The sequence below is a fragment of the Mesocricetus auratus genome, unplaced genomic scaffold, assembly GCF_017639785.1.
Source record: "Mesocricetus auratus isolate SY011 unplaced genomic scaffold, BCM_Maur_2.0 Super-Scaffold_100707, whole genome shotgun sequence".
NCBI classification, from domain to species: Eukaryota; Metazoa; Chordata; class Mammalia; order Rodentia; family Cricetidae; genus Mesocricetus; species Mesocricetus auratus.
Window position 1 is genome coordinate 11,374,541 of NW_024429269.1, and position 26,491 is coordinate 11,401,031.

Consider the following 26,491-nt stretch of genomic DNA (forward strand, 5'->3'; position numbering starts at 1 on the left):
AATCTACTAAATTGTACAGTGCCCTAACAGTACTGCAAAACCACTACTACAATTGTCTTCTAGTGTAAAGACAATCAGGCAGTTCAGGACTAAAAAGGGATTCTGAGTATCAATCACCAAAAGGCTAGGAATAGGAATAAATATTCCAAGGAACAGAACCATCCACAAAACACTCATATTAAATCATGCAAACAGTGTCCTAACAGAAAGTGGAATAAATTCTGATTTAGATAAAACAAATTATATTTGATTAATGTAAGAAACAAAATAATACTGGAAATAATCTAGTACAAAATAAAATCTTGGAAAACTACAAGTTACTAATAAAAATAACTAAGTTGAAGTTCAAATCACATCCTATTAGTTAAAAAAAAAAAAAAAAAAAACAAACGGAGTGAGTAGCTCAGGATCAGGAACAAATGGCTACTGTTGCAGAGAACCTGGTTCAGTTCACAACCCCTACTTGGTGACTCACAAGCATCTGTAACTCTAGTTCCAGAGGATGCAACATTATCTTCTGACCTCCACAGGTACCACTCATACAAGTGCTGCAACACATAAATCAGCTAAAAACACTGAATTTCTTTGAGAACTTAAGTATGTGTGTAGTGGTAGGGTGAGGCTGGAGGACCTCTTGAGCCCAACAGTTTGTTTCCCAGGGCATATACCAAGATTTCATCTCCAAATAAAACAAAAATGAAACAAATCATTTCACTGGACATCAAGCTTAGAATAGAGCATACTTGGCTCAAGCCAGGGTGTGTATCTCTCTTTAAAAAAAAAAAAATATATATATATATATATATACATATATATTGTTTTATGTGTACAGGTATTTTGCATGTGTGTATATTTGTGCATAACTTGCATATCTTATGCCTGTAAAAGCCAGAAGAGAGCATGAGAACCTCTGGAACTAAATTTAAACAGATGTAAGTATGTGGGTGTTGGGAGCCAAACCTAGGTCTTCTACAAGAGCAATTGCAGAGCCAAAGTGTGCATCTCTTAATATGAAATGTATTTCTGTTATAATTCTTTTTCCTATTCCCATATTAAGTTTTCCTGCATCATAATACGCCTTTAAGTACTGTAATAATGACAATACATAGTATCCATCCCCCAAACCACTTATTGACAAACTATGACTCACTGTTGTCGTTTGATGCCTCTGTTTTCCCATCTTCAGTCATCATATCTGTCATTGTAAGCAATTCTGTATCAAGAGGATCTGAAGAAACTTTGTTTTTTAGGTCCTCAACTGACGCGGGAATCTTCTCACTGCTGTCCAATGGAGCAGGCAGAAACACAGGAACGGGCACCTAATTAACCAAAGCATTTAATGTTAGGTATACTAAAAAATACAAGGTATTTCTTAAATAATATAGTAATAGATCATGCATTTAATTTTAAGAAAATCTTTGGGAAGAATACATATCAAAACCAAGATGTGTACTATAGCAAGGATGTCCCAAAATATAGGTACTCTAAAAATAAAAATTAAGGGAAAATAAGGAAAGCTCAAATGTAGTATTGTACATACTACAGGCGATCTGTGACAAAGTAAATATTTTAAGAACCTTCAGTTGTGCTGGAGAGATGGCTCCTAACTTGAGAGCATTGGCTGCTCTTCCAGAGGACCTAAGTTCAATTCCCAGCAACCACATGGTGGCTCACAACCATCTGGTGCCCTCTTCTCGTGTGCAGGCATACATGCACACAGAATACTGTATACATAATAAATAAATAAATCTTAAAAAAAAAAGAAGAAGAATCGCTAGTCTATGTTGGTTCTAAACCTTATGGTTTCACAAAACATTTCTTTTGAAGATGAATTCAAATATAAAATATAACATTGGCACAGCACATATACCCATCTGTTCAACTTACTCTCTGGGATGACCATACAAACAAACAAAACGCATCGCCATGTTAAAAAGTTGAAAAAAATCTAACTGTGGAAGAATAGAAAAGATGGCTTCTGTTGGGTATAAGTGTCAACTATTCTTATGTTCATGTGTTTGAGCACTTGCTCCTCAGCGGCTGGTGCTGTTTTGAAAGGTTACAAGGTGGAACCTCTTTGGAGAAAATGGGTCACTTGGCAGAGGCTTTGAGGTTTTATAATCTAGTCCACTTCTTGTCTACTTCCTAACTACAGATGCAGTAAAACCAGCAGCTCCCTCATGTTCTTGCCTCTATGCCCTCCCTCCTAAATCATGAACAAAATGAATCCCCTCCTTTCATGAAGTCACTTTTGTCACAGTGACTGAAAGTGGTACAACTTCACCAGTATCACCAATTTAGTAATTACAAACAAGTTTTAGTAATTACAAACAAGTTTTCCAAACTGCCTGCAAAAACTAGAATGCCAGGGTAAAAATCTCACGCACAGGAACAGGAACTGTGGTAGGGACAGGAATATTCTGGCTGTACATGTGCATAGGCACAGGGACATATACAGGTACAGGAATAGGCACTGGGACATATTCTGTCTTCCAATTCTCATCTGAAAAACAAGACATAGGCAAAAAAGAACATGTAAGTTTTGCTTTGTCTGAGACATAATCTCACACTGTTGTACAAGCTGGCCTTGAACTCATGGCTATCCTCCTACCTCAACTTCCTATATCCTGGGATTATACAGGTATGAGCTATGATAATGGCTTTTGTTTTTATGAATTTGCTTTGTAGACCAAGCTGGCCTTAAAACTTAAATCCTCCTGCCTCTGCCTCCCTAGTAGGGCAATTAAAAGCATACAACCACCAAGCATGACTTTTTCACATTTTTTACAAAGGCTTTTTACTTCTCTGGTTACTTGGTCTCATAATGAACTTAACTGGATAGCAAAGGCAAATAATTTTGTAATCATTTAAAATAAATTTCTAGCCCAATGGTGGTGGCGTACACCTTTAATCCCAACACTTGGGAGGCAGAGGCAAACAGATCACTCTGAGTTTGAGGCCAGCGTGATATAGAAAGCGAGTTCCAGGACAGCCAGAGCTGCTACACAGAGGAACCCTGTCTCAAAAACAAAACAAAACAAAACAAAAAAAAGAGAGAGAGAGAGAGAGAAATTTCTAGTTTCTATATTTAATAAACTTCAAACAGTAAAATTCTTATTTTCTACAACACCTGTTCTACCTTAAGACAAACACAACTTACACTTTTTTTTAAAAAATGAAAACAATATATATTCTTTAAAAATATAATTCTATATCCAGCAGACTGTTCTGACAATTCCCCCCAGTTTACTTAAACAATTAAAATGGAGCAAACACTGAGCTGCACAGTAGCCCACTCCTGTAATGCCGGCATTCAGGGTTGTATTCAAGACAAAGCTGTATATAGCAAGGCAGAACCCCCCTCAAAATCAAAAGAAAACAAAGAACAAAAACAGTTAATGCTGCAGATGTAAAGTACCTAGATTATTTAATATCTTTCTAACCAGGAGGAAAACAGAACTATCATTGTTACAGACTACAAAGAAAATGGTTTCTCAACAGGAAAGGTTTTATAGAATTGTGTAGTTTTAACAAGTTATATATATATATATATATATATATATATATATATATATAACCTAAAGCCTTAAATCAGTTATTAACAGATCACAAATAATGTAAACAATATGCTTTATTCCGAAGGCTATATATATATTTAAAAAAAAAAAAACATGCAGGTGGAAATCAAAAGAAAAGGACACAATGCCCTAACCAATCTATTCTGTAGGCTTCACTCCAGAGAAGCATGCATTTTAATTCAGTAAAGTCTGTTCCTAAGTTACCTGTCTGACAAGATTTGGTCTGCATGTGAGGCTTACAGTAAGTTGCTTTTGTCATTGTTAAAGGTTTGCAAAGAATTGCTTTGTTCTTCATCTCTTTGTTTGGTGTAGGAGATGGTGGTGGTGCTGAGCCCTACAGAGAAACAAAGAGAAAACGTTTTATTTTTGTAATTTTTATGACTTCCTGGTGCTAACAATCTGTTTTCTTTCCTCTTTTTCTCTCTCTTTCCTTTCTAGAGACAAAGCCGGGTTCAGTATGTAGACCAACCTGGCCTCAAACTCAAGGACATCTAACTCTCTTTACCTCCAGAGTACTAGAATTAAAGGCATGTGCCACCATGCCCAGCTCAAAGTCCATTTTCCAAGTCGGAAAGTATAACCAAATGTTATTACTGCTAATTTACCAGTCTTAATCTGGGAGGATTAATGTGAATCTACTCTAGATACTGGTGAGCAGCAGGAATTCATTCTGCAGAGCAGTGTCACCTTCAGGAGATTCTATAAATAAGCATGTTTTAAGAAAAAAAAATAACAAAAAAATTACCTCTTAAGTATCAATGAAATCAACTGTTACATTTATATCTATTTTTATGAAAAGAATTCTTACAGGTATTATGGCTAACATTACAGCTTCCTGTAATGTACAGACATACTCTTTCTACTACTAATAGGTGAAGTTAACTAAATATAGAATACGAATTCAGTCAATCCTCAACATTAAGGTTGCACTTTCTTTTACATAGAGTTTCCCTGAACAAAGAAGTAACCAATATGGAACATGGCTGCAAAGAACAACATGGCTTGTGTTCCTGTAAACCTCTGGTTACATTTTCATCAACTGCCCCATTTATTTTAAGACACATACTAGCAGTACTTTTTTTAGAAAGTAACTTTTCGTTTAACATTCTGCTAAATCTGATTGTTATGTTGTAAGTAGAAAGTGTCCCAACAATGCATTACACTTTCTGTAAGTAAGTCATAATCTCACAAATCCATAATTTTGCTTTAACCGTTATGTCAGTTCTTGTAGTGGCATCTTCCTTTCTTTCTCTCGTCGTGCTTTGGTTTATTTACTTTTGAAACAGGGTTTCACTCTGTAATTCTGGCTGTTCTGAGCTCACACCAGGCTGGCCTCAAAATCACAGACATCTACCACCATCCACAGCTGACTTCCTAATTTTAAATCCACATAAACCATACTCAAACTGAACCTGAATGCTTTAACTAATACAGATTATCTTTCTCGTGAGCAAGGACAAGAAACAGCACTTCAGCACCACATGTGGGGGCCCTTAAAAGCAGCAAAGTCCACAATAAAATTGCAAAAACAACCACAGTGTAATGCAAAAAAAGCAAACACACATTTCCAATTTCCAGAATGAACATGGAAACAATAAAATCACAGCACAGTTTTCATTTACAAGAACTATGGACCACAGATGACTTGAACACTCTGTGTTAAAGATGCTTCCTAATAATTGCCAATTTAGATTTGGTAAGTTTGGAGAAGTGAATTTGTTGTTGTTGTTGTTTTGGTTTTTTCGAGACAGGGTTTCTCTGTGGCTTTGGAGGCTGTCCTGGAATTCGCTTGGTAGTCGAAGCTGGTCTTGAACTTACAGAGATCCGCCTGCCTCTGCCTCCCAAATGCTGGGATTAAAGGCGTGCGCCACCAACGCCCGGCGAAGTAAGTGAATTTACAAAAATATCATCTACAGATAATGAAAACTGGCAATGCTATAAAAAAAAACTTTCGGGGGGGGGGCTTCTCGAAAGAAAGTATGCATACTAGGAACCAAACCCAGGGCTTTGCATGGGCTAGGAAGTGACTCTTCCGATGAACTGCATCCCAACCCCTTCTGTCAATTTTCTTTTTTAATTAATCAATCAACACTCCTACTAGAGAAAGAAAAAGATTCTCAAGAAGAACATGAAACCACTTCCAGACTTGCTCTAGAAGGGATGGGTGGGTGGGTGGGTGGGTGGGGTGGGTGTGTACACACGCGCACACACACAAGAGTGCATGTGTACATGTATTTTTATTTTTAAATGATTTTTAAAAGTGACTTTCTCAGCTAGGCAGTGGTGTTGCACACCTTTAATCCCAGCACTCCAGAGGCAGAGGCAGGTGGATCTCTATGAGTTCCAAAGCAACCTGGTCTACAGAGTGAGTTCCAGGACAGGCTTCAAAACTACAGAGAAACCCAAAAAGGGGGGAAGGGTGACGACACTCATTTGTTACAAATAATATATACAGTCATGAAGAGTGGCTCCAGGATAAGCTTATTCCAAAATCATTGGATTTCAAGATACAAACTAATCAGAAATACAGACTCCAGAACAAGAAAGGAACTTGGTTCTAATCTGCTCTGTAACCTCAGAAAAATCAATTTATACTTCAATCTCTTCAAATACATAATCAAGAAAAAAACTTAGCAGAGAGTATCTACTATATGTCAGGCACTATGCTAAGTTTGGAAAATACTGTGATACGCCCCTGAGATGGCTAGTTTTATGTCAACCTGACACAGGCTACAGTCATCTGAAGGAGGGAACCTCAATTGAGAAAATGCCTCCATAAGATCAGTCTGCCAGCAAGCCTGAATGGTATTTTCTTAAACAGCAATTGATGGTGGAAGGGCCCAATCCACTATAAATAGAGCACCCCACAGCTGGTAGTCCTGGGTTCTATAGCAAAGCAGGCTGAGCAAGCCATGAGGAGCAAGCCAGTAAGCAGCTCCCTCCACGTCCTCTACAGCCATTCCTACCCTGTTTGAGTCCCTGTGCTCATTGCTTTTGAAGATAAACTGTGAGTGAAACTGATCCTTTCTCCTCACCAAGTTGCTTTCGGTCAAGGTGTTTCATCACAGCAGTAGTAACCCTAAGGAGGATACCCTCCCAACTGAACAACAGAGAAATCCAAAATCACAAATGATTACTTCATGCAATACCTCTCCCTGTTCTGTAAACATGACACTATGTTAATTAACTATGCCACAATGAAAGCCTACAACTGACTCCCAAATTTTCAGAATGTTTGTCTGCTAATCAACAGGTATGATCAATAGCTATTTATGCTGATACTACAGGACCCAAACTATGAAACTTACGAAGACTATAAATAGCACTGCTATGTGGAATTCTCAAAAAATATGTGTTAATTTTTTTTTTTAACAAAACCACTAGCCATCCTGTTGGCAACATACTCTATGCTAAAAACTACATAAAGCAAGAAATTTTTCATCCTCCGTACAACAGGAGCTGGGTCTTTTTATCAGTTTCACAACTGAGAACAGTAAGGATTTAGAATTATATAATCTGGCAAGGAGTTAAAGGGTGAAGAGTTATGTAGTTATAATGCAAACATTTCATCTTATGTCAAAGCCTGTGTTCTAACTACCATGTACACCATATACATAACTCTGGAACTAAAAAACTACCATATGTAGAGGTTAAAGCAGGAAGATGACAGTAAGTTCCAAGCCAGCCAAGGGCTGCATGATGACATTCCATCTCAAAACAAAACAAACTTGAAGAGGGCATCATATTCAACCTTATTTTATAAATAGAAGACTAAAAGACATTGAAATATTTGCTTAAAATAATCCAGCTAGGCGGGGTAGTTGTGGCGCACACCTATGATCCCAGCACTCGGGAGACAGAGGCAGGCAGATCTCTGTGGCCAGCTAGGTCTACAGAGCAAGCTCCAGAACAGGCTCCAAAGCTACAAAGAAACCCTGTCTCGAAAAACCAAAAAACAAACAAATAAATAATCCAGCTAATGGCCAAGTGTGGTGACATATGCCTTTAATCTCAACACTCAGGCAGATTTCTGAGTTAGAGACTAACCTGGTCTATGTGCCAAGAAACAAGCCAGCCAGAGCTACAGAGGAGGAGGAGGGAGGGAGGGAGGGAGGGAGGGAGGGAGGGAGGGAGGGAGGGAGGGAGGGAGGGAGGGAGGGAGGTTAAGCTAGTCTTTTGACTATGGATACAGTGCTAAAAGATCACAATGCAAAGAAAATAGTTTTGTAAGACACAGGTCTTAATAGTCATAATGTCATCCTGTAAGGATATAAAGATATGTCTCCTGGTTATTATCTTCTCTGCTTTTATATTAAAACTACCTAGTAACTTTCTAAAACACAGTTTCTGAGTTGGAGCCTAGATATCACAGTTCTGAAAATATGCTACATGATCTTTGCTGGAGCTAGAAACTAGTAACTACAGATCATCATCATCACTATTACCAAATTAAGGCTAGTTCAGAGGGGTTTTTTTATCATGCCAATGAACAACTCCTTGAAGCACGGAGCTTCATTTGAACAAGGATGAAGATAGTCAATGTCTTACTGTTCAAGGCATGGCAAAACATTACTTATGCTCTCTGGTAATCATTATATGTAAAAGGCCACTATCAACCTATAAAATTCTTAAAGTGATAGGATTTACTGTATTACACCAAAAGAAAGAAAAAGAGCATATCATGTACATATTTTTTCAGGCTTAAAAGACTCATAGATCCAGACATGTACTAATAGATCTTTAAATTACTTTTAGCTTCACTTCCCTTACTCTCTCAAAGATCCACACCAGTTGGACCTAACGTGACCCTCAGTCAAGTACTCATGCACTCTGTCCTCTGTTGTTCCTCTTGACCACACTCTACTGACTATTAATCACTGACCCACCCATCTCAAAGCCACCATTATGGCAATTCAAATACCCTGTATGATCTTCCGCATTGGAACAGAGGCTATCATCAACAATTCACTTTTATGTTCCTATTACGTCTTACAACTTCTGGTACTAAAGTAAGTACTTATTAGTAAGTAACTTGGATGTTTCCATTTCAACAAAGTAAAAATCTTTCATGATGATCATACTAATTCAGCCTAAATATTTTTCACTCATACTATAAACCACATCACAGCACTAAACTGAGAAAATACTCACTGTCATTTTGGTTCGGGACGTCTGACACCCCTGATCTAAAAAACATAAACATTTAAAATAAGACAAAATACATTTTCTAAATACCTGTTTATTATTGAATTTTACCAATTTTGAAAATTTATTTTTAAGAAAGGATACCAAATTTAACAAACAGTATAAAAATATGGAGGTAAATGAGTAATTAACTGATTTTCCCCTTTGCCCTCTCTGATGCACAGAGTGCTTTGGGGTGAACACTATATTCTAAGAATTAATGCTTAAATAAAATCAAAGGCCACAACTTTTTATAAGTTTTGTTGTTCCTTCCAGGCCACTACTAGTACATAATCTGCTAAAAAGTTTCTTATTTGAAGTTAGAATTCACAGGACAGATTTATTTTTAAAATCACTCTTTTAATTATGTTTGATTTCTCTCTAATAATGCCCAATATTTTTCAGCAGTTTATTAAAGGGAAATAAAATAAGCAATGTATCTGTAAAACATTATCATACAGCAGACTTGAACATAGGGAAAATATGGTGTTTATTTCAACTATTTTCCATACATACATAAACTAAGAGACCTGACCTTTTTCATGGGGAGGTTTACTAGACTTATATAACCTATGGCCCTCACTATAACACTGAGTCATGCCCCAATCTTAAGATAACTATCTTCAAATCAACTGCTTAGTATCAATGGTTGGGATTTAAAACTAGGAAAATAAAGACTATAAAATTTTAAATGGCCACATTACATACCATAATGTAGGTTTTCAGGTCCTTTTTGGGTTGTCATGTTGGGCTCATTTTGCTGACAGTAGAAACGTAGTAAACAGTGTTGGTCACAGAAATGTTTCATTTCCCCACGCCACTGCACTCGTTCTTTAAGAGTGCCTTGAGATTTACAGCAGTCACACCTTGCAGCCTTAAAAAAAAGGGAAAGTGCTCAGACATTTCAAATGAGAAGATTTAACATACCATACACATTAGCTGATAAAACTGAGGAGAAAGTACTGAAATGGTAACAAAGGGAAAACTAAAATTGTTAAGTCACACATGAAGACCAAATGTGTAATACATACTGATGAAATCCAATCCTATATTACCAAAGTCAAAAAGAAACAACAGTCAGGCAGTGGTGGCACACACCTTTAATCCCAGCACTCGGGAGGCAGAGGCAGGTGGATTTCTGTGAGTTCGAGGCCGGGCTGGATTAACAGCCTCCAAAACAATACAGAGAAACCCTGTCTCGTAAAACCAAAAAAAAAAAAAAAAAAAGAAAGAAAGAAAGAAAGAAACAACAATGGCTGCAAGAGATGGCTTAGCACTTTCTCGTATTTGCTGTGCAACCATTAGGACTGGAGTTCTAGTTCTAGCACCCCTAAAACTAACTGAGCTTCCCATAAACACCCATAAATCCACCTCTGAACAATCTCATACTCTCCTATGGTATTCATATGCACACACAAATCATTTTTTAAAAAATAATTAAATAAACATGATTAGACAAAATTGATAGAATTTACTTGAAAATAACTTTGAAACCAAACATGGTGGTGCATACCTACTACTCCAACAGTCAGCAGGCTAAGGCAGGAAACTGGCAAGTTTGAGGCCACCCTGGGCTACACAGCAAGACTAGGCTACATAGTAAGTTCCTGACTCAAAAATAAACAAACCAGAAAACAAAAAACAAAAACAAGCTTTAAACCAAACAGCAGTAGCATTTTTGACAGTCATACTCTTAACAAGTCTCTAGCAAGTATATTATCTTGAACAGTTCCTATAATAAGCAGATTTCTATGCTTAAGTAGAGACTAGATTTTCTTTTAATATAAAGAAAAATTAGTTCACTGAATGCACTGCAGGGCAACACACTGGACAATAGCAAGAATGACGCCTGTAGGAAGACCAGAGTAATTCTGAAGCAAGCTCTCTTAACAGAAAACTCAAAAATAATTGCTTCAATTGTTTTAGTTTTCTGACAGCTTAATATAAAATTTATAAGGAAAAAGTTCATTTTCTGACAAGAACTTTGAAATGGTATTAAAAGAACCAATATTTACTTTACAAAATTTTATCAAGATCTTCAATCAGAAACCAGGTGGTGGTGGCACAGCTTTTAATCCCAGCACTCTGGAGGCAGAGGCAGATGGATTTCTGAGTTTGAGGCCAGCCTGGGGGAAAGGGGAGGAGAAAAGTAAGTAAATAAATAAATGATATCCATTAAGATCTACACCTAGAAAAGATCAACAGATCTAAAACCAGATCAAACCAATCCAAAACTTCATTATTTAAAAAAAAAAAAAACTGCCAGGCGGTGGTGGCGCACGCCTTTAATCCCAGCACTCGGGAGGCAGAGGCAGGCGGATCTCTGTGAGTTTGAGGCCGGGCTGGTCTACAGAAGCGAGTTCCAGGACAGCTTCCAAAGCTACAGAGAAACCCTGTCTCAAAAAACAAAAACAAAAAACAAACAAACAAACAAACAAAAAAAAGAATTGCCTGTCAACATCTTAGAAATTCTACTATACAGTTCATAATGATTATGGCTGTGACTTTTTCATTATTCTAATCCACAGTTTTATATTGTGTATGTCATTATCTCAACATATCTTTTAGCTTGAGGGGGAAAAGCAAGCTCCCAGTTGAGAGCTATAAATGAAGGGTCATACTGGTACACAGAACTTAAGGAACTAACAAAGATGGACAATAATACACTGTTATTTTTTCTCCATTTCAGCTCTTGCTGAATAAACATTAAACAAATGAAGCTTCATGGTATATAGTATTAGCAGTAACTGGAGCTAATATTATATGCCTTGTCTAAAAACTTATAAATCAAACTTTACACTACTGGTAGTGTTATGTGGTAATCTCAATCACAGGAGCGTATAATGTTTAACTGAGATCATTATGATGGATAATCTTAGAGTCACCTTAAATGTGGCAGCACCTAGATAAAAGGAAAGTAAGGAAAACTCTTTGCTTTATCCACTTGCTTCTGCTCTCACTACCATGTTCATCTACACCACTGCAGCTACTGTCTGTTGTTAACACCAAACCTAGACTTTAGGGACTTCCAACAAGGACTGCGAGCAGCTCTCAAGGCCTTGAATACCAAACCACAACTGCTCAACCTAGAAGACTGAACTGCTACTAGGTTCAAGTTCTCTCCCTTTTAATCTACACATTCTATCAGGTCTGTTCCTCTAGAGGATTCTTAATACAATTATACGTGACTCAATAATGGAAACAATTTCTATGTACAACTCTCATCAACTAAAGACTACTTGAAACTAAAGATGTGTTTCAGTAATTTTTTTCTGTCCTTTTTTATAATCAAAGTATAAGGAAGGAAATAAGCTTACCACCACTTACAAATGAGTCAGAGTATCAGAAAAAAGCAAGTCCCCCGTCACTGAGAACCTAAGATAAAAGCCTAATACTGACCCACTATCTTATCTACAGTTCTTACAATAGCCCTACAAATAGACATTGAAAACCAGCACTCAAAAGTTAAAGATCCAACTAACATCAAATATTAAAAATGAAGTAACAGGATCCTAGTAGAAAAACCAAGTCAAATCATGTACTTTATCATGACCTCATGATAGATTGGCAAAGAAAAACACAAAATGTGTTGTTATAAAAACTAAAAAATGAAAGTCCTAACTAATAAAAGTAAAGCACACAAAAAGGGTTGTCAATTTAACATCTAAGCCAAAACTATGTTGGTGTAAAATTTACCATAGCACAGTACTATGTACTTTACTGGCTTTCTGAAAAGGCAAGTATCAGGGTACTGAACCTAGCCTCAAGCCCAGATCAATCATCTTGCTTCCACATCCCAAGAGCTGGAATTGCAGGCATATGCCACCACACCCAATAATATTTTTATTTAAACTAATAATTCAAAAGAACATAACTATATCCTCTCCCAAAAAATCAGTCCTTAGTTCTAAAGTCATAAACACACGTTTTCCTATATCCAGCTCCTTTCTTCCAAAAGACTGAAAACAATTTGTCCAAAGAAAACCAGGGGCCAGGCGTCGGTGGTGCGCGCCTTTAATCCCAGCACTCGGGAGGCAGAGGCAGGTGGATCTCTGTGAGTTCAAGGCCAGCCTGGTCTACAGAGTGAGTTCCAGGACAGCCTCCAAAACAATACAGAGAAACCCTGTCTCGAAAAACGAAAGAAAGAAAGAAAGAAGGAAGGAAGGAAGGAAGGAAGGAAGGAAGGAAGGAAGGAAGGAAGGAAGGAAGGAAGGAAGGAAGGAAGGAAAGAAAGAAAGAAAGAAAGAAAGAAAGAAAGAAAGAAAGAAAGAAAGAAAGAAGGAAAGAAAGAAAGAAGGAAAGAAATAAAGAAAGAAAACCAGGGCAGGATTACACACAAAAGCAAAATATCTACATTTTTCAAACTAAGAGTGAGCACTCAAAACTAATAACTCTAAGCTTACTGCCATAAACAGATTGCGAAGGCCATAAGCTTTTATTTATTTGATTTTATGCATCTAAGTGTTTTAGTAGCAGGAATGTCTGTGAACCATGTGCATGCCTATTACCTGTAGAGGTCAGAAGAGAGAGTCACATAGTTATGAGTCTCAACAAGGGTGCTAGAAGCTGAACCTGGATCCTCTACCAGAAAAGTAGTGCTCTTAATCACTGCACCATCTTTTCAACCCTTAAAGACAGGGTCTTCTTGTCCTGGAATTAAAAGCATGCTCCACCACCACCCAGTGGTTTGTGGGTTTTAAATAAGAATTATTATATTGGTGCAAACGAAACGACAATTTGGGCTGCGAATTTTAAACACACAAGTGTGTGTGTGTTTAACTAGGAACACACCCATCAAAACAGGAACCATTACAATTATCACCTTTAGGGGAGGTAAGAAATGTTTGCTTTCCCTTCAAACAGTTGTCACGGTGCTTGAAAAAGTAGTACCTCATTGGCAACGAGGTCACAGGACAGTAACCTGCCTCATCTTTTGAAGTATTAGTTGTACAACAAGTAGTGGTGGGTGTTGTGGAAAAGAACTGGGTCCTTCTGTTGACCAATAACAGTTAAGGAAATTGGCAGTTTTCAGTGCATCTCATGGGTTTTCTGAGTACATTTCTCTAGGGTTCAGAACACTGCAGTGAATCGGGCCAGACAGCAGACAATCCAACAGTGACAACGACTATTTTTCAGTGAATGTTTGGCCTTGGGAAGTTAGAGCTGGTTCTCAGCACATTGAGCTGCCAACTGCCAGTTGTATACAATTCATATTTTTAAAAGCTTAACTTATATATTTATGTATGACTCTGTGAGTGCATATGACACTTGTATGTAGCTGCCACCACTGAAGCCAGAAGAGGGTGTCAGATTCCCTGAAGCTGAAGTTAGACATTTATGAGCCACCTAAGAAAGATGCTGGGAAATGAACACAGGCCCTCTGGAAGAGCAGCAAGGGCTCTTAACTATGAAGCCAACTCTCCAGCCACTACAATAAAGAAATGGTTTGTTGCCAGGCAGTGGTGGCACACAACTTTAATCCTAGCACTCAGGAGGTGAAGGCAGGTAGATCTCTTTGGGTAAAGCCAGCCTGGTCTATAAAGCAAGCTCCAGAACAGCCAGAGCTGCATAGAGAACCCTGTCTCAATACAATACAATACAATACAATACAATACAATACAATACAATACAATACAATACAATACAACACAACACAACACAACTTCAGCTTATGAGGCAGCCACCTTTCCACTACCACCTTTCCAGTGACCTTGACTATTCTTCATGCAGCTTTAAGAGGATCAGCCTCACTGACTACTTCCAACAATCGCTGTCGACTTAGATTGACTGAGTCATATCCTCATTATCTTCAAATGTCTCCTTTGCAAAATCTCTTAAACCATCACAATGCACTGAGTATAGTTTCCTAGCAGCTCCTGGGCCAAGCACATTCTTGAAGTTTTTCAAGTTACCTCTGCCACTTTATGACTCACTTTGAATTTGAGTTAAGAAAATTACTCAAAATTGCTTTTTGTCTAACATACTTTCCATAGTATAAAATAAGTAACAAGTAGTAAGCCACTAGCAAAACAAAAACAGGAAGTAAGAATGAGCACTAAAATGAGAAGCATAACCACATTAATTATATAAGAACATATTTCACAATAAAACAACAAATTTCAACAATGCAAAATCTGACATTACTTTTGCACCAACCAAATATGAAATATGTAGTGATTTTATACATTCTGAAATGTACTGCTTCATGAATTGTCATAACTGAGCACTACATAAATGAACATTATTAGCAAGTACAATTAGTATGTGTGAAGTCCCAGCACTATGAAAACTAAAGAAAATGGAACATAACACAACAATGTGGGCTTTTACCAAACTGCACAGCTTTACTTGCAACCAAAGAACAAGGAAACAAGATGTCTCTAATTTCATTATAAATAATATAAAGAAAATATGAATATTCAAAAAAAGGAAGGAACACACAAGTGGAAGAAAGAATAGACACAGAGAGAATGGTTAGTCCAAAAAGTGAATTTAGTTTATTCTATAAGCAAAAAGCAAAATCTCCAAAAAAAAATCAAATTTAGGTTCACAATTAGGTAGAAACTTAAACAGTAAAATAATTACAAAGAAATTATTACTGCCAGGCAGTGGTGGCGTATGCTTTTTTTTTTATCCGAGCAGGCAGATCTCTGTAAGTTCAAGGCCAGCCTAGTCTACAGAACGGGTTCCAGGACAGGCTGCAAAGCAATACAGAGAAACCCTGCCTCGAAAAACCAATAGATAGATAGATAGATAGATAGATAGATAGATAGATAGATAGATAGATAGATAGATAGATAGATAGATAGATAGATAGATAGATAGATAGATAAAAACTATGGTGAAGGTAACAGTGCATTTGTGTGTGTTAAGCAAAAAATAAGCATTAATATGATTAAAGTAACAACTGGGGAGAAATTTATTAAATACCCAACAAAACAAAACACAACTCTGAAATATGAAAATGTAAGGAGTGCTAAAATATGTGTCCTTGGTGTATTTCTAAATTTTGAATGATCTGAATCAGATCCTTCAAGCTTCATCTATCTCACAATTTAGGAGTCATGATATCTATCGTCACATGATTTAAGACTTTAGTTATGGTGAAGCTTTTACCACTGAGGTACTTTTCCATGTTATCAACATAAAAATTAGTAACTTTTCTTGTGTTGTATCTAACTTTTCCTTGGGTAACATCTGATAATACAAACTCCAAATTTATCTTTATTTTCTCATCTAAAATAAGAGTTGCCAGGAATGGTGGTGCACACCTTTAATCCCAGCAGTCAGGAAGCAAAGATTGTGCTATCAAGGTCAGTCAGTGATACACAGTGAAACTCTGTCTCAAAAAAAAATAAATAAATAAACAAAAGTAGTTAATGCAATGGGCCAAAGGGTATTATAGTATGGTTTTTAAAAAGTCTTTTATAAGATGCAATGCAACATTGTTCCACACCTCTGTTCCACAAAGAGACATTTACATGTGAACTCACACACATAAACGCAAAGACTTACAAAATATTAATCAAATATTTAAAGCTACAACAGAGTCATTAAAATAAAAATCAGAACTATCCATTTTATGAAGCTACACCACTGAAAATATGTGAATAGCCTAATGGTTGAATTCTAAATTCTAAAGAAAAAAATAATATTAATTCCAGTTCAACTTATATAAAACAAGCAGAAAAGACAAAAAAACATATTAATGAGCAGCAGAATAAGGACTAGGCATAAAGTATACAAATTTAAAAACAAGCGTTACCGTCACAATAATAGCTCCCGAGAATTTTAAAAACTACCCAAAGTAGTTGCTGCCATCAGAGCATGCTGATACTTGCCTTGTAGTACCACTCCTGAAACTTTTTACAGCAGTCTTCGCTGCAGAAGTCTCTGACAACCCCATCAAGCTCTTTCGTGGCTCCCTTCTTACACAGCTGAGAACAATAGTTGCACGTAACACATCTTAATCCTAATCGTCTTGCAAAATCTTGTTTGTATAATAACTTGCAGCCTGAAAAATGTTACATTTTTTAAAGAACACATAAAAAGACAAACTTTAAAGTGAAACAGGTCTTATAAGACTAGTTATTAGTTTTAGAAAACGCCAAATATATTCACATGTAAAGTCCTCTTTCCCTTCTGATTAAAAACTTACGTGTTTTATGTATATGTTCAGGTGCGTGTGAAGGCCAGAGCTTCAAGACAGTCATCTTCTTCAATTGCTCTCCACCTTATTTTTTAGAGTCTCTTACTGAACCTAAAGCTAGACTGGCTAGCCAGCAAGCCCCCAACGGGATCCTCCTGTCTCTGCCACTCCCAATGCGGGGATTACATATTATCATGCATGACTTTTACATGATAGGAATCAAACTCAGGTAAGTATTCATACTTCATGTTTGCATGGCAGGCGCTTTACTAATGGAACGTTTTCCCCAGGCCCTATGAAATACTAACTCTACTAAGATAACACCAACCTCTAAAAACTTGAACAGAACATAAATTATTATATTAAAAAACATATCTATCACATATAAGACATTAAAATCTGGTAATACTTGAGAACTATTTTCTTTGTAATATTTAAATAAAATCACTAGGATACAGCAAATGAGTGTGTTAGAAAAATGAACACAGAATGCTGAGAAGTTCCAACTAAATTAACAAACATCCTTTTATTTTCCTCCAAACAGGGTTTCACTGTCCTGGAACACTCTGGCTGCAAACTCAGAGACCTGCCTACCTCTGTCTCCAAGTGTTGAGATTAAAGACATGTACCACCACTGCCTGACTTACACGCATATTTAGAAGGCATTATACTCAAGCATTTTAGATTCTTCCTATCAACCTATTTTCATACAGGAATTCTTCAAGGAAATAGAACTGATTTACTGACTTGTCTAGAGAAAATGCTATCTACTACTCCTTTAATGAAATACCTCTCTTTACTGCATAAATGTGCTACCTGTTTTCACATATCTAATTTACCACCTATAGTACCACTGAAATTAAACAGGCCTCTATATTCTCACTCACGCTATTTCATGTAAGTAGAAAAATCTGCTAAGGTCTACGAAAACCATATCTACCCTTTAACAAGCTCAAATTATAATTCTACCATATACAGTGTACTCATCAACCTAAATGTTTTAAATGTTTTGTCCTATCTATGAATCTTCTGCTTTTGGAAGCGAGGTCTCATCTTTATCCTGAGCTACAGCTTAGATGGCTTTGAACTTTCAATCCTCCTTCCTCAAACTCCCAAGTGTTATGACTGCAGGCAACTGTTACCATACCTAACTGTACAGCTTTTAAAAATATAAAGTTTTACAAATCACTGTACACCATCCTACAACTAATTACTGTGAACAGTATTTTCTTTTTAAAATTACATCCATTGACTTGTATGTGTAAATGTGTTTGTGTGTCCTCATCATGCTACAGCACACACACGGCAGTCGGGACAACTTGAGTCAGTTCTTTCTTTCCATCACGTGGATGCTGGGACTCAAACTGAGGACCCAGACATGGCACCTCTGTGACTGAGCCAGCACCAGCACTTTACCTTACTTTAAGGTACTTTTTAATATTTACCTTTTTAGGGTTTTTTGGTTGTTGTTGTAGAGTATCTTTTGGTTTAGGTTTTTTTGAAAGGTCTCTATGTAGCCTTGGCAGTCTTGGAACTCAAAATGTAGGTCAGGCTGCCCAGGAACTCACAGGTATCCATCTTTGCCTCCTTTACCGATGGGATTAAACATGCACCACCACATCTGGCCTTTTTAAATTAACTAGATTTGATTGATGGTAACACTAGGTACTTTGTTATTTATAAGTTCCAGCAGAAAACTAGGTTGAGTAACAGCCTTAAAAAAAAATGTCAGCTGGACATTGGTGGTGCACGCCTTTAATCCCAGCACTGGAGAGGCACAGGTAAGCGGATCTCTGTGAGTTCGAGGCCAGCCTGGTCTACAAGAGCTAGTTCCAGGACAGCCTCCAAAACAACACAGAGAAACCCTGCCTCAGGGAAAGAAAGAAAAAAAAAAAAAAAAAAAAAGAAAATTATGTATCTAGGTATCAATTATTTATTTAGTAAAATCCATTTTTGATTTATAGAAATATAATTGCTACAAGATCACTGACACGTATTAATCAATTATTATATACAAACAGGAATAAATTAAGACTGTTTTTGCACAAAAACACAAGTGATAGACCAAATCAACTCAATATTATCATTTTAACATCTTAAAATTTACCATTTTCACTATAACTTTGTTCTTAGATAATAATAATAATAATAAAGCATCATGATTCTAGGTGAGATTACCAATTACAACTAAATAGAAAGTCCTCGCTTTGTTAATACACATGTGTTCTAATGCACGAGATAAGTATGTATGGAGATATCAATTAAACACACTGACATCTGATTTTTTTTCTGTCATCGACTGTTGGCATTTAGGATTACTCAACTTTCCTCTTGCCCCAAAATTGCTACAGGAACCCACAGAAAAAAATAGAAGTGACAAAGAGTCCTCAGTAGAAAATAACAGATAGTTAAGTGGTCCCAGCAAAAGAAAGAAAAGAAGGTGAAAGCCATCTTAGAGCAAAAATGTCACACAACTGGGAATACTATAACAACAAGCACGTAAAGCCCACAGCTACAATCCTGTTTCTATCTCTAGAGAAGTTGAGTTTCGATCTAGAGTTCATGTCTATAACCTGACTTCTGATATGAGACCAGCAAACTTTAAGTAAGGAGAAAGGACTCTATAAACATATTGTAACAGAGCCCAATGTGCCCAGAAACCCCATACCCTAAGTACCCACTATATTTGTCACTGCATGTAATCCCACCCACCTCTCCATCAATGACCCTTATCTAAAATGCTTGGGGTCAGATGAATTTCAGCTGTGAGGGGGTGATTTATTTTGAACAGATGCACTTTACTGAGCTCCCTTAACCTAAAGATCCAAAACCTGAAACTTCTGGAGCATTTTGAGTTTCAGATTTTGAGAACAGTGATGATCAATCTATTTACTAAAAACATCTGTAGCTAGGCAGCAATCTTGTATGGGAAACAGCTAACACAAAACATTCTTTGCTCTTGAAAATCAGCTTTCAGGCTACAATGTACAAGTTTAGTGATGACATGGTATGACAATGCTTTCTTTCATTTTTATCCCAATTTCTAAAGATGAAACTTTGAAGCTTGTAAGTCTAAAACACATGTAAAAACAAAACAATTCAGCAGAAAAGTAAATATAAGTTTTGTTCAGCATTATTGAAATTGTGTACCTATTATGGACATCTATAATTACATATTCTTTAAATATTTTGGGAAAAGACATTATATATAGTAAAAGTTATGAACAACAAATACTGTGTACACACTTGCCTTCACTACAGAAAGGTCTCTTAACGCCAGAGAAATTTACTGTTTCATGAAGTGTCTTCTCCTCTTGGCAGTATTCGCAATATGTAACTATGCAATGCAACTTCTTATAATCATCTGAGCAAGTTTTGCTGCAGAACTGATGCACTTTGTTCTAAATGCACAATGGGAACCTTGGTAAGTATGAGAACCATCTCAAGACCAAATTTAAAAAATAAAAAAGCCACTTTTACAGTAAGTTAAATCATTTATCTATTTAATGTTATGATTCTTGGAGACACATTTCCTATAGGCCACAGACAACTAAGCTAACGAGTTCACTAAATATAAACATATCTCCACTAAATTCAGTATCATTAACTATATAAAAGTACTCTAGGATTAGGTGAACAATCACTAACATAAAGTATCCATCTAGCATTGCTAACTGGAGAAACAAAAAGGAAATAATGAAAAATACATGTAAGCTACAGAAATACAAGACAGAACATTTTTATGTCAATGGAACAAACTTTTTGTTGAAAATAGACATGTTCATTCAAAGACATGCCTGAAACACTTTAATAAAAACATCCACCTACGTCTAAAGTTTTCAATTTAGTACTATTCTACAGCATTCATGCAAAAAAAAAAACAAAAACTTGGAACTAAGTTAGTTTCCCTAAATGGAAAAATGGTTAATTATGATTTGTCCTGACTTCAAAACCCTGTCAGGACTACTTTTTAAACAGTGAGCCAGGCTTTAAGAACTAAAATTCAAAGGAAAGTAACTTTTCTCCCAAATTATGGCACGTGTAGATTAAGTCTAAATCATCAACTTAATACATATCAAAGATATCTGAAGACTAAAATAAGGAAATAAAACAATGCAGGAAAATAGTTAAAGTAGTTAAAGGAGTCATCAATGGAAAAAAATCACTGGGGAGGATACAGAGACTCATACAAACATGGAGTGAGTGTGCACATGCACTCACGTATACGCGCACAGGAACAAACACACACAGGGAGGGAGGGAGGGAGGGAGGGAGGGAGGGAGGGAGGGAGGGAGGGAGGGAGGGAGGGAAGGAAGGAAGGAAGGAAGGAAGGAAGGAAGGAAGGAAGGAAGGAAGGAAGGAAGGAAGGAAGGAAGGAAGGAAGGAAGGAAGATTAACTACTAATCATAGACTGAAAAAAGGACCTAAACTCACAGTCTCCTGAGGGAGATTCTCACTCAATAGGACAGTATCTCTTAATGACATCTAACACTAAATTTCTGTGTAAGCAGAAGCAATACTGTATCACTACAAAATGTGGGTAGGGATGATTTTCCTCTGAAATTATCAAGTTTCAGTTCATTGCAGGGCATTTATTTCCTACATGACACTATTTACATGCTTGCTGGTGCACTGCTTTCCTCACTCCCTGATCATTCCTTTACTCTCTCATGCTGGGCAGTCAACAGTATTTGTGCTATTAGGCAGTTATTATTCTAAAACTCATGACAGAATGCCATCAAGAGTCTCAAAAGAATGACTGTCTTAACTACATTGGAGATAGCACCAAGAAAAATAATAAACTACAAATTTCCAAATTGTTTAGAAATCATGATACCACTTTGAGCATTGCATATTAAATGATGTGAAGAATCATAAAAAGCAGTCTGATTTTGACATCTTATATAACTTTTAAGTATATACTTCCTGCTCTATCCTCCAACCACCAAATCCACCTAGAAAAAGTTAAAGAATGACCAAAAGTAGGGCATAGAGATATGGCTCAGTGGTTAAGAGCACTGACTGATCGTCCAACCTCCAGGATTCACACAAACATACATGCAGGCAACACAAATGCACACAAAATAAAAATAAACGGATTTAAAAAAGAAAAAGAAGAGTTGGGGCTGTGGTAGGTATTTAAAAAAAACAAAAGAAAGAAAGTGAGAAGGAAAGAACGACAGAAAGAAAGAAAGACAGACAGACAGACAGACAGACAGACAGAAAGAAAGAAAGAAAGAAAGAAAGACAGAAAGAAAGACAGAAAGAAAGACAGAAAGAAAGACAGAAAGAAAGACAGAAAGAAAGAAAGACAGAAAGACAGAAAGAAAGACAGAAAGAAAGACAGAAAGAAAAAGAATGGCCAAAAAGTAAACACTGTTCAACACAGCAATGAGCAGCCTGGATCATCTATCCATTACTGTCCTCTTATGGAAACGAACTCGCTGCTCAGAGGTGCCAACAACAAAGGAAAAAACATGGCCGATAAATTAGTACACTAAAAAACATTGAGTGCTAAGGAAAAACTCAACTAGATTCACAGGCCTCTATTCTTTTATTAAAATATAAGACGTTAAATTACAGCATAGTATCTGACTTATAAATTCTAATTCTACAAATATTGAGAATAAGCTATTTATAGTTCACAGATAATGATAATGAGAAGACAGTAAAATAGTCGATAGATACTCTGGATATACGAAGTGACTTTATATTCTATTACAAGCATATTATTTATTGTGCATGAAGACTTCAATAAATTACTCTACCTAAACTCTATTCTGTTGATTTCATTTCCACATAAGTATACACACCAACAACATGAAATATGAAATGTTATTATCTACTAAGAAAAGTTTCCAAATAGAAATGCCAGTTATTAGATTCTCATCTTAGGATTAGGTAACACATAAAAGGAAAACAAGACTTGCCTCCCATTCCAAGATTTCTGGTTTTGAACAAAAGGAATTTTTACAGTAGTTGCATTTCAATTGAATATCACTGGGTGCTACAAATTGGCCATTTGGAGATGACTGCATGCTTAGAGCCTAAAATAAAGAACAAAATAGACTTAGTCTGACACCTATTTTTAGAACTTCTACCTATAAGTTCTATCAAATGTCTACTAGATTCAGAAGCAAGAGTTTCTTTGCTAATTATTTCTTTGGAACATGAAACAATTCTTATTTTTTCCTTTAAAATACACTGTGTCGAAGGGCTGGGATATAGCTCAGTGGTAGCATGCTTGCTTAGCTAGTTCAAGGCTTCAATGCACAGTACTGAAAGAAAACATTAAAAAAAAAAGTACTGTTAGCTTTACAAATTGAAATCCTTACCAAGAATTAGCTAAAATAAAATATGAAAAGGAAAAACTACAACTCAGTTACTTCAGTTGAAGAAAATGATCACAGTAAGGTTAGTTGTCCAAGTCCTAAACTACAAATAAAAGCAAGGAAGAGGGATGAGAAAGGACGGAGGGAGGGAAGGAGGAGAAAGACAGGAGGGAGACAAAAACCTATACTGATCTTCCCAAGGATCAAATACTAAGTTATGAATGACTCACCCTCTACATCACTCCCATAATTCTCACACCAAGTCCTTATCAAGGAAGAGAGCATGTATTACCTTTCAAAAAGGTAATCAAGACAGGCAGTGGTGGTGCACACCTTTAATCCCAGCACTTGGGAGGCAGGCAGATCTGTCAGTTCAAAGCTGGCCTAGTCTACAAAGTACGTTCCAGGACAGCCAGGAACACACAGAGAAATCCTATCTCAGAAGTGGGGGGGAAAAGTCATCAATTATTCTACAGAGTTATGTGGGGAAAGAGTAAAAACTGGTATTCATACCAGGAATAATTCACAGAATAAGATACATAAACATACACATACTTGAATTTTTTTCATGATTCTTTGTGTGAGAAAAAGAAGAGCTGCCTCTTGAGTGCTGGGATTCAAGAAGTAAGCAATAACCACCCCCAGCTGTTTTTTGTTTTTTGTTTTTTTTTTTTTTTTTTTTTTTGGTTTTTTGAGACACGGTTTCTCAGTACTGTTTTAGAGGCTGTCCTGGAACTCACTCTGTAGACCAGGCTAGCCTCAAAATCACAGAGATCCGCCTACCTCTGCCTCCCAAGTGCTATGATTAAAGGCATGCGCCACCAATGCCCGGCTTTTTCTGATTCTTAACCTGAGTACACTAGTATTTACCATTCTTTTGAAGTATATCCTGCATCATATATACAGGTTACGCATAACCTTATTCATGTATGAAGTAGCTAATAAAATTATTCAAGAAACAGCTTAAAGAGACAAAAGAGTATTCTATTATCTTGGTTTTTCCTAAAGATGAATTCATTTTTATGTGCATTTGTGTCTTGCATGCATGTGTATCTGTGTGAGGTGCCAGATCCCTGGGAACTGAAGTTACAGACAACTGTGAGCAGCCATGTGGGTCCTGGGAATTGAACTCATGTCTTCTGGAAGAGCACTCTGTGCTCTTAATCACTCATCTCTCCAGTCACATTATCTTGCTTTTAAAAGGAAAATATCCTAATACAAATAAAAAGTTCAAATTATACACCTTGCCTGAGAGATCAAAAATATTGCCTATCTTTCAACTTTGTCTTATTTGTACATAAATGAAACTATATAAAGATATTCATATCCTTATCTGGATGTGTTACCCAAAGTTGTTTCTTAAAAATGTTTAATGTGGGGGCTGGAGAGATGGCTAAGGGGTTAAGAGCACTGGCTGCTCTTCCAGAGGTCCTGAGTTCAATTCCCAGCAACCATATGGTGGTTCACAACCATCTGTAATGAGATCTGGTGCTGTAGCATTAAACACTGTCAAAAGCAAGAGTGGAGAATAAAGTAGTTAAGACATTATCTTTCATCTGTCCAATATATCTAACATCAGAAGGGTTAAAGGTAATTTTAATATCTGACAAGCAGCAGGCCATTATTGCTATCCTTCTCAACTAACCAACCCTTTATTTCTAGTTTAAGAAAAACCAAAAAAGACTAAAGAAAAGGCTCAGCTCTTCCAGAAGTTCTGAGTTCAATTCCCAACAAGCACAAGGTGGCTCACAACCATCTCTAATGAGTTCTAGTGCCCTCTTCTGGCCTGCAGGCAGACATGCAGGCAGATACTGCATATATAACAAATAAATTAAAAAAAAAAAAACAGAAAAATCACCAAAATAAAAAATTATGTACTACTGTAAGAATTTATATCAACGACCATGATTTCAATTTATAAAAGTTTATAGTCTTGAACAAGTTTAATTTCTAACTAGAATGAGGGTATAACTCAAGAAAACAATATTCATTCACTTGACTGAATTTAAAAACTCAATTTAAATGGGAGTAACTGTTGTAGTAACTACTGTAGCATATTTAAAAAACTATAGGTTCGGTTTAAATAAATTAACATAGAGAACAGTACCTGGAATAAAGCAGAACTGTTAAATGAATTAACTCATGAATCATGGCTTTATGTACTAGTTTGGGTCTTTGAGTAATACCCTGAAATTTTCACAATCAATAGGTAAACCTACTAGTACTACCTAATGCTTAAGTCCACTCTAAACTATTCCTTCAGAGTGGTCAACCAAGTTAAGTCTCAACATTTTCTAAAACATTTATCTTCTGAGATTATTCATACTCCAAATTTGAAGAACTATGTCAAACAGCTCATATCATTTACCAAATCAAAAATGTCACCCTGAAATGTATCCCATACTAACTAAGTTAATATCTACTATAAGAAGTCCTTTTTAACAAGGTTCATTTTGAGTTTGGGAAATACATATGCTTAATATTTCCAGGATAATGACATCTATATATTTCATTCACTTAACACAGAACACTGCTAGTCAAACTATCTAACAAGAAAATCACTACACACCAAACATTGAATTAAATCACACTAAAATTCATTTTCCTTCAACCGCTGTACCACATCAAATCTATACAAAAGTTTAGCTAGGTCTTCTGTGACTCATGATATAATCTCCACCCTCCAATCAGGCCCTCAACAATTAAGTAAAAAAATAGCAGAAAAGATAAAGCAGATTACACTAATTATTTTATATATACATTTTATGGGAGTAAGGGAGAAACAGATAACTAACCTGAAATTTAGCCACACAGCTGGAATTGCAAAAGTTATAAAGCTTTCCGTCAGGCATTGTGGCTTGGTATTGAGGTAAAGAGTTTCGCTTACAAAAATGGCAAATAATTCCCAAACCTAGAAGAAAAAAAAGAGATTTTCTTAAAATGTTAATCCATTTTAAATGAGTCTATCTATAAATTATTCTCATATTATTTGTACCTGAAGTTTTGCACAATTATTTACATCTTCAAAAAAATCCTGCTAGGATTTAAGAAATTACTCAGCAATTAAGAGCTCTTGCAAAGGACTAAAGCTCAGTTCCCAGCACCCACAAGGCATAGGTGTTCTACTACCTATAATACCAACTCCAGATGACCCTTCACCCTCTTCAGACCTCTGTGAGCACTGTATGCACACAAGTGCACACAGACCACACAGGCAAAATATCCACACACATATATGAAAATAAGTA

General features: G+C 36.4%; 1 protein-coding gene across 1 annotated transcript in view; it reads right to left on the bottom strand.

Moving 5' to 3' along the window:
- Zmym2 (zinc finger MYM-type containing 2) overlaps positions 1 to 26,491 on the bottom strand; it is a 75,686-nt gene that overhangs the window by 13,301 nt on the left and 35,894 nt on the right. The window contains 9 exon segments of the mRNA XM_040740479.1: positions 1,151 to 1,319; positions 2,388 to 2,503; positions 3,783 to 3,912; positions 8,730 to 8,764; positions 9,471 to 9,636; positions 16,604 to 16,776; positions 20,162 to 20,312; positions 22,842 to 22,958; positions 26,039 to 26,154. Of these exon segments, the coding sequence (XP_040596413.1) occupies positions 1,151 to 1,319; positions 2,388 to 2,503; positions 3,783 to 3,912; positions 8,730 to 8,764; positions 9,471 to 9,636; positions 16,604 to 16,776; positions 20,162 to 20,312; positions 22,842 to 22,958; positions 26,039 to 26,154 (1,173 nt within the window).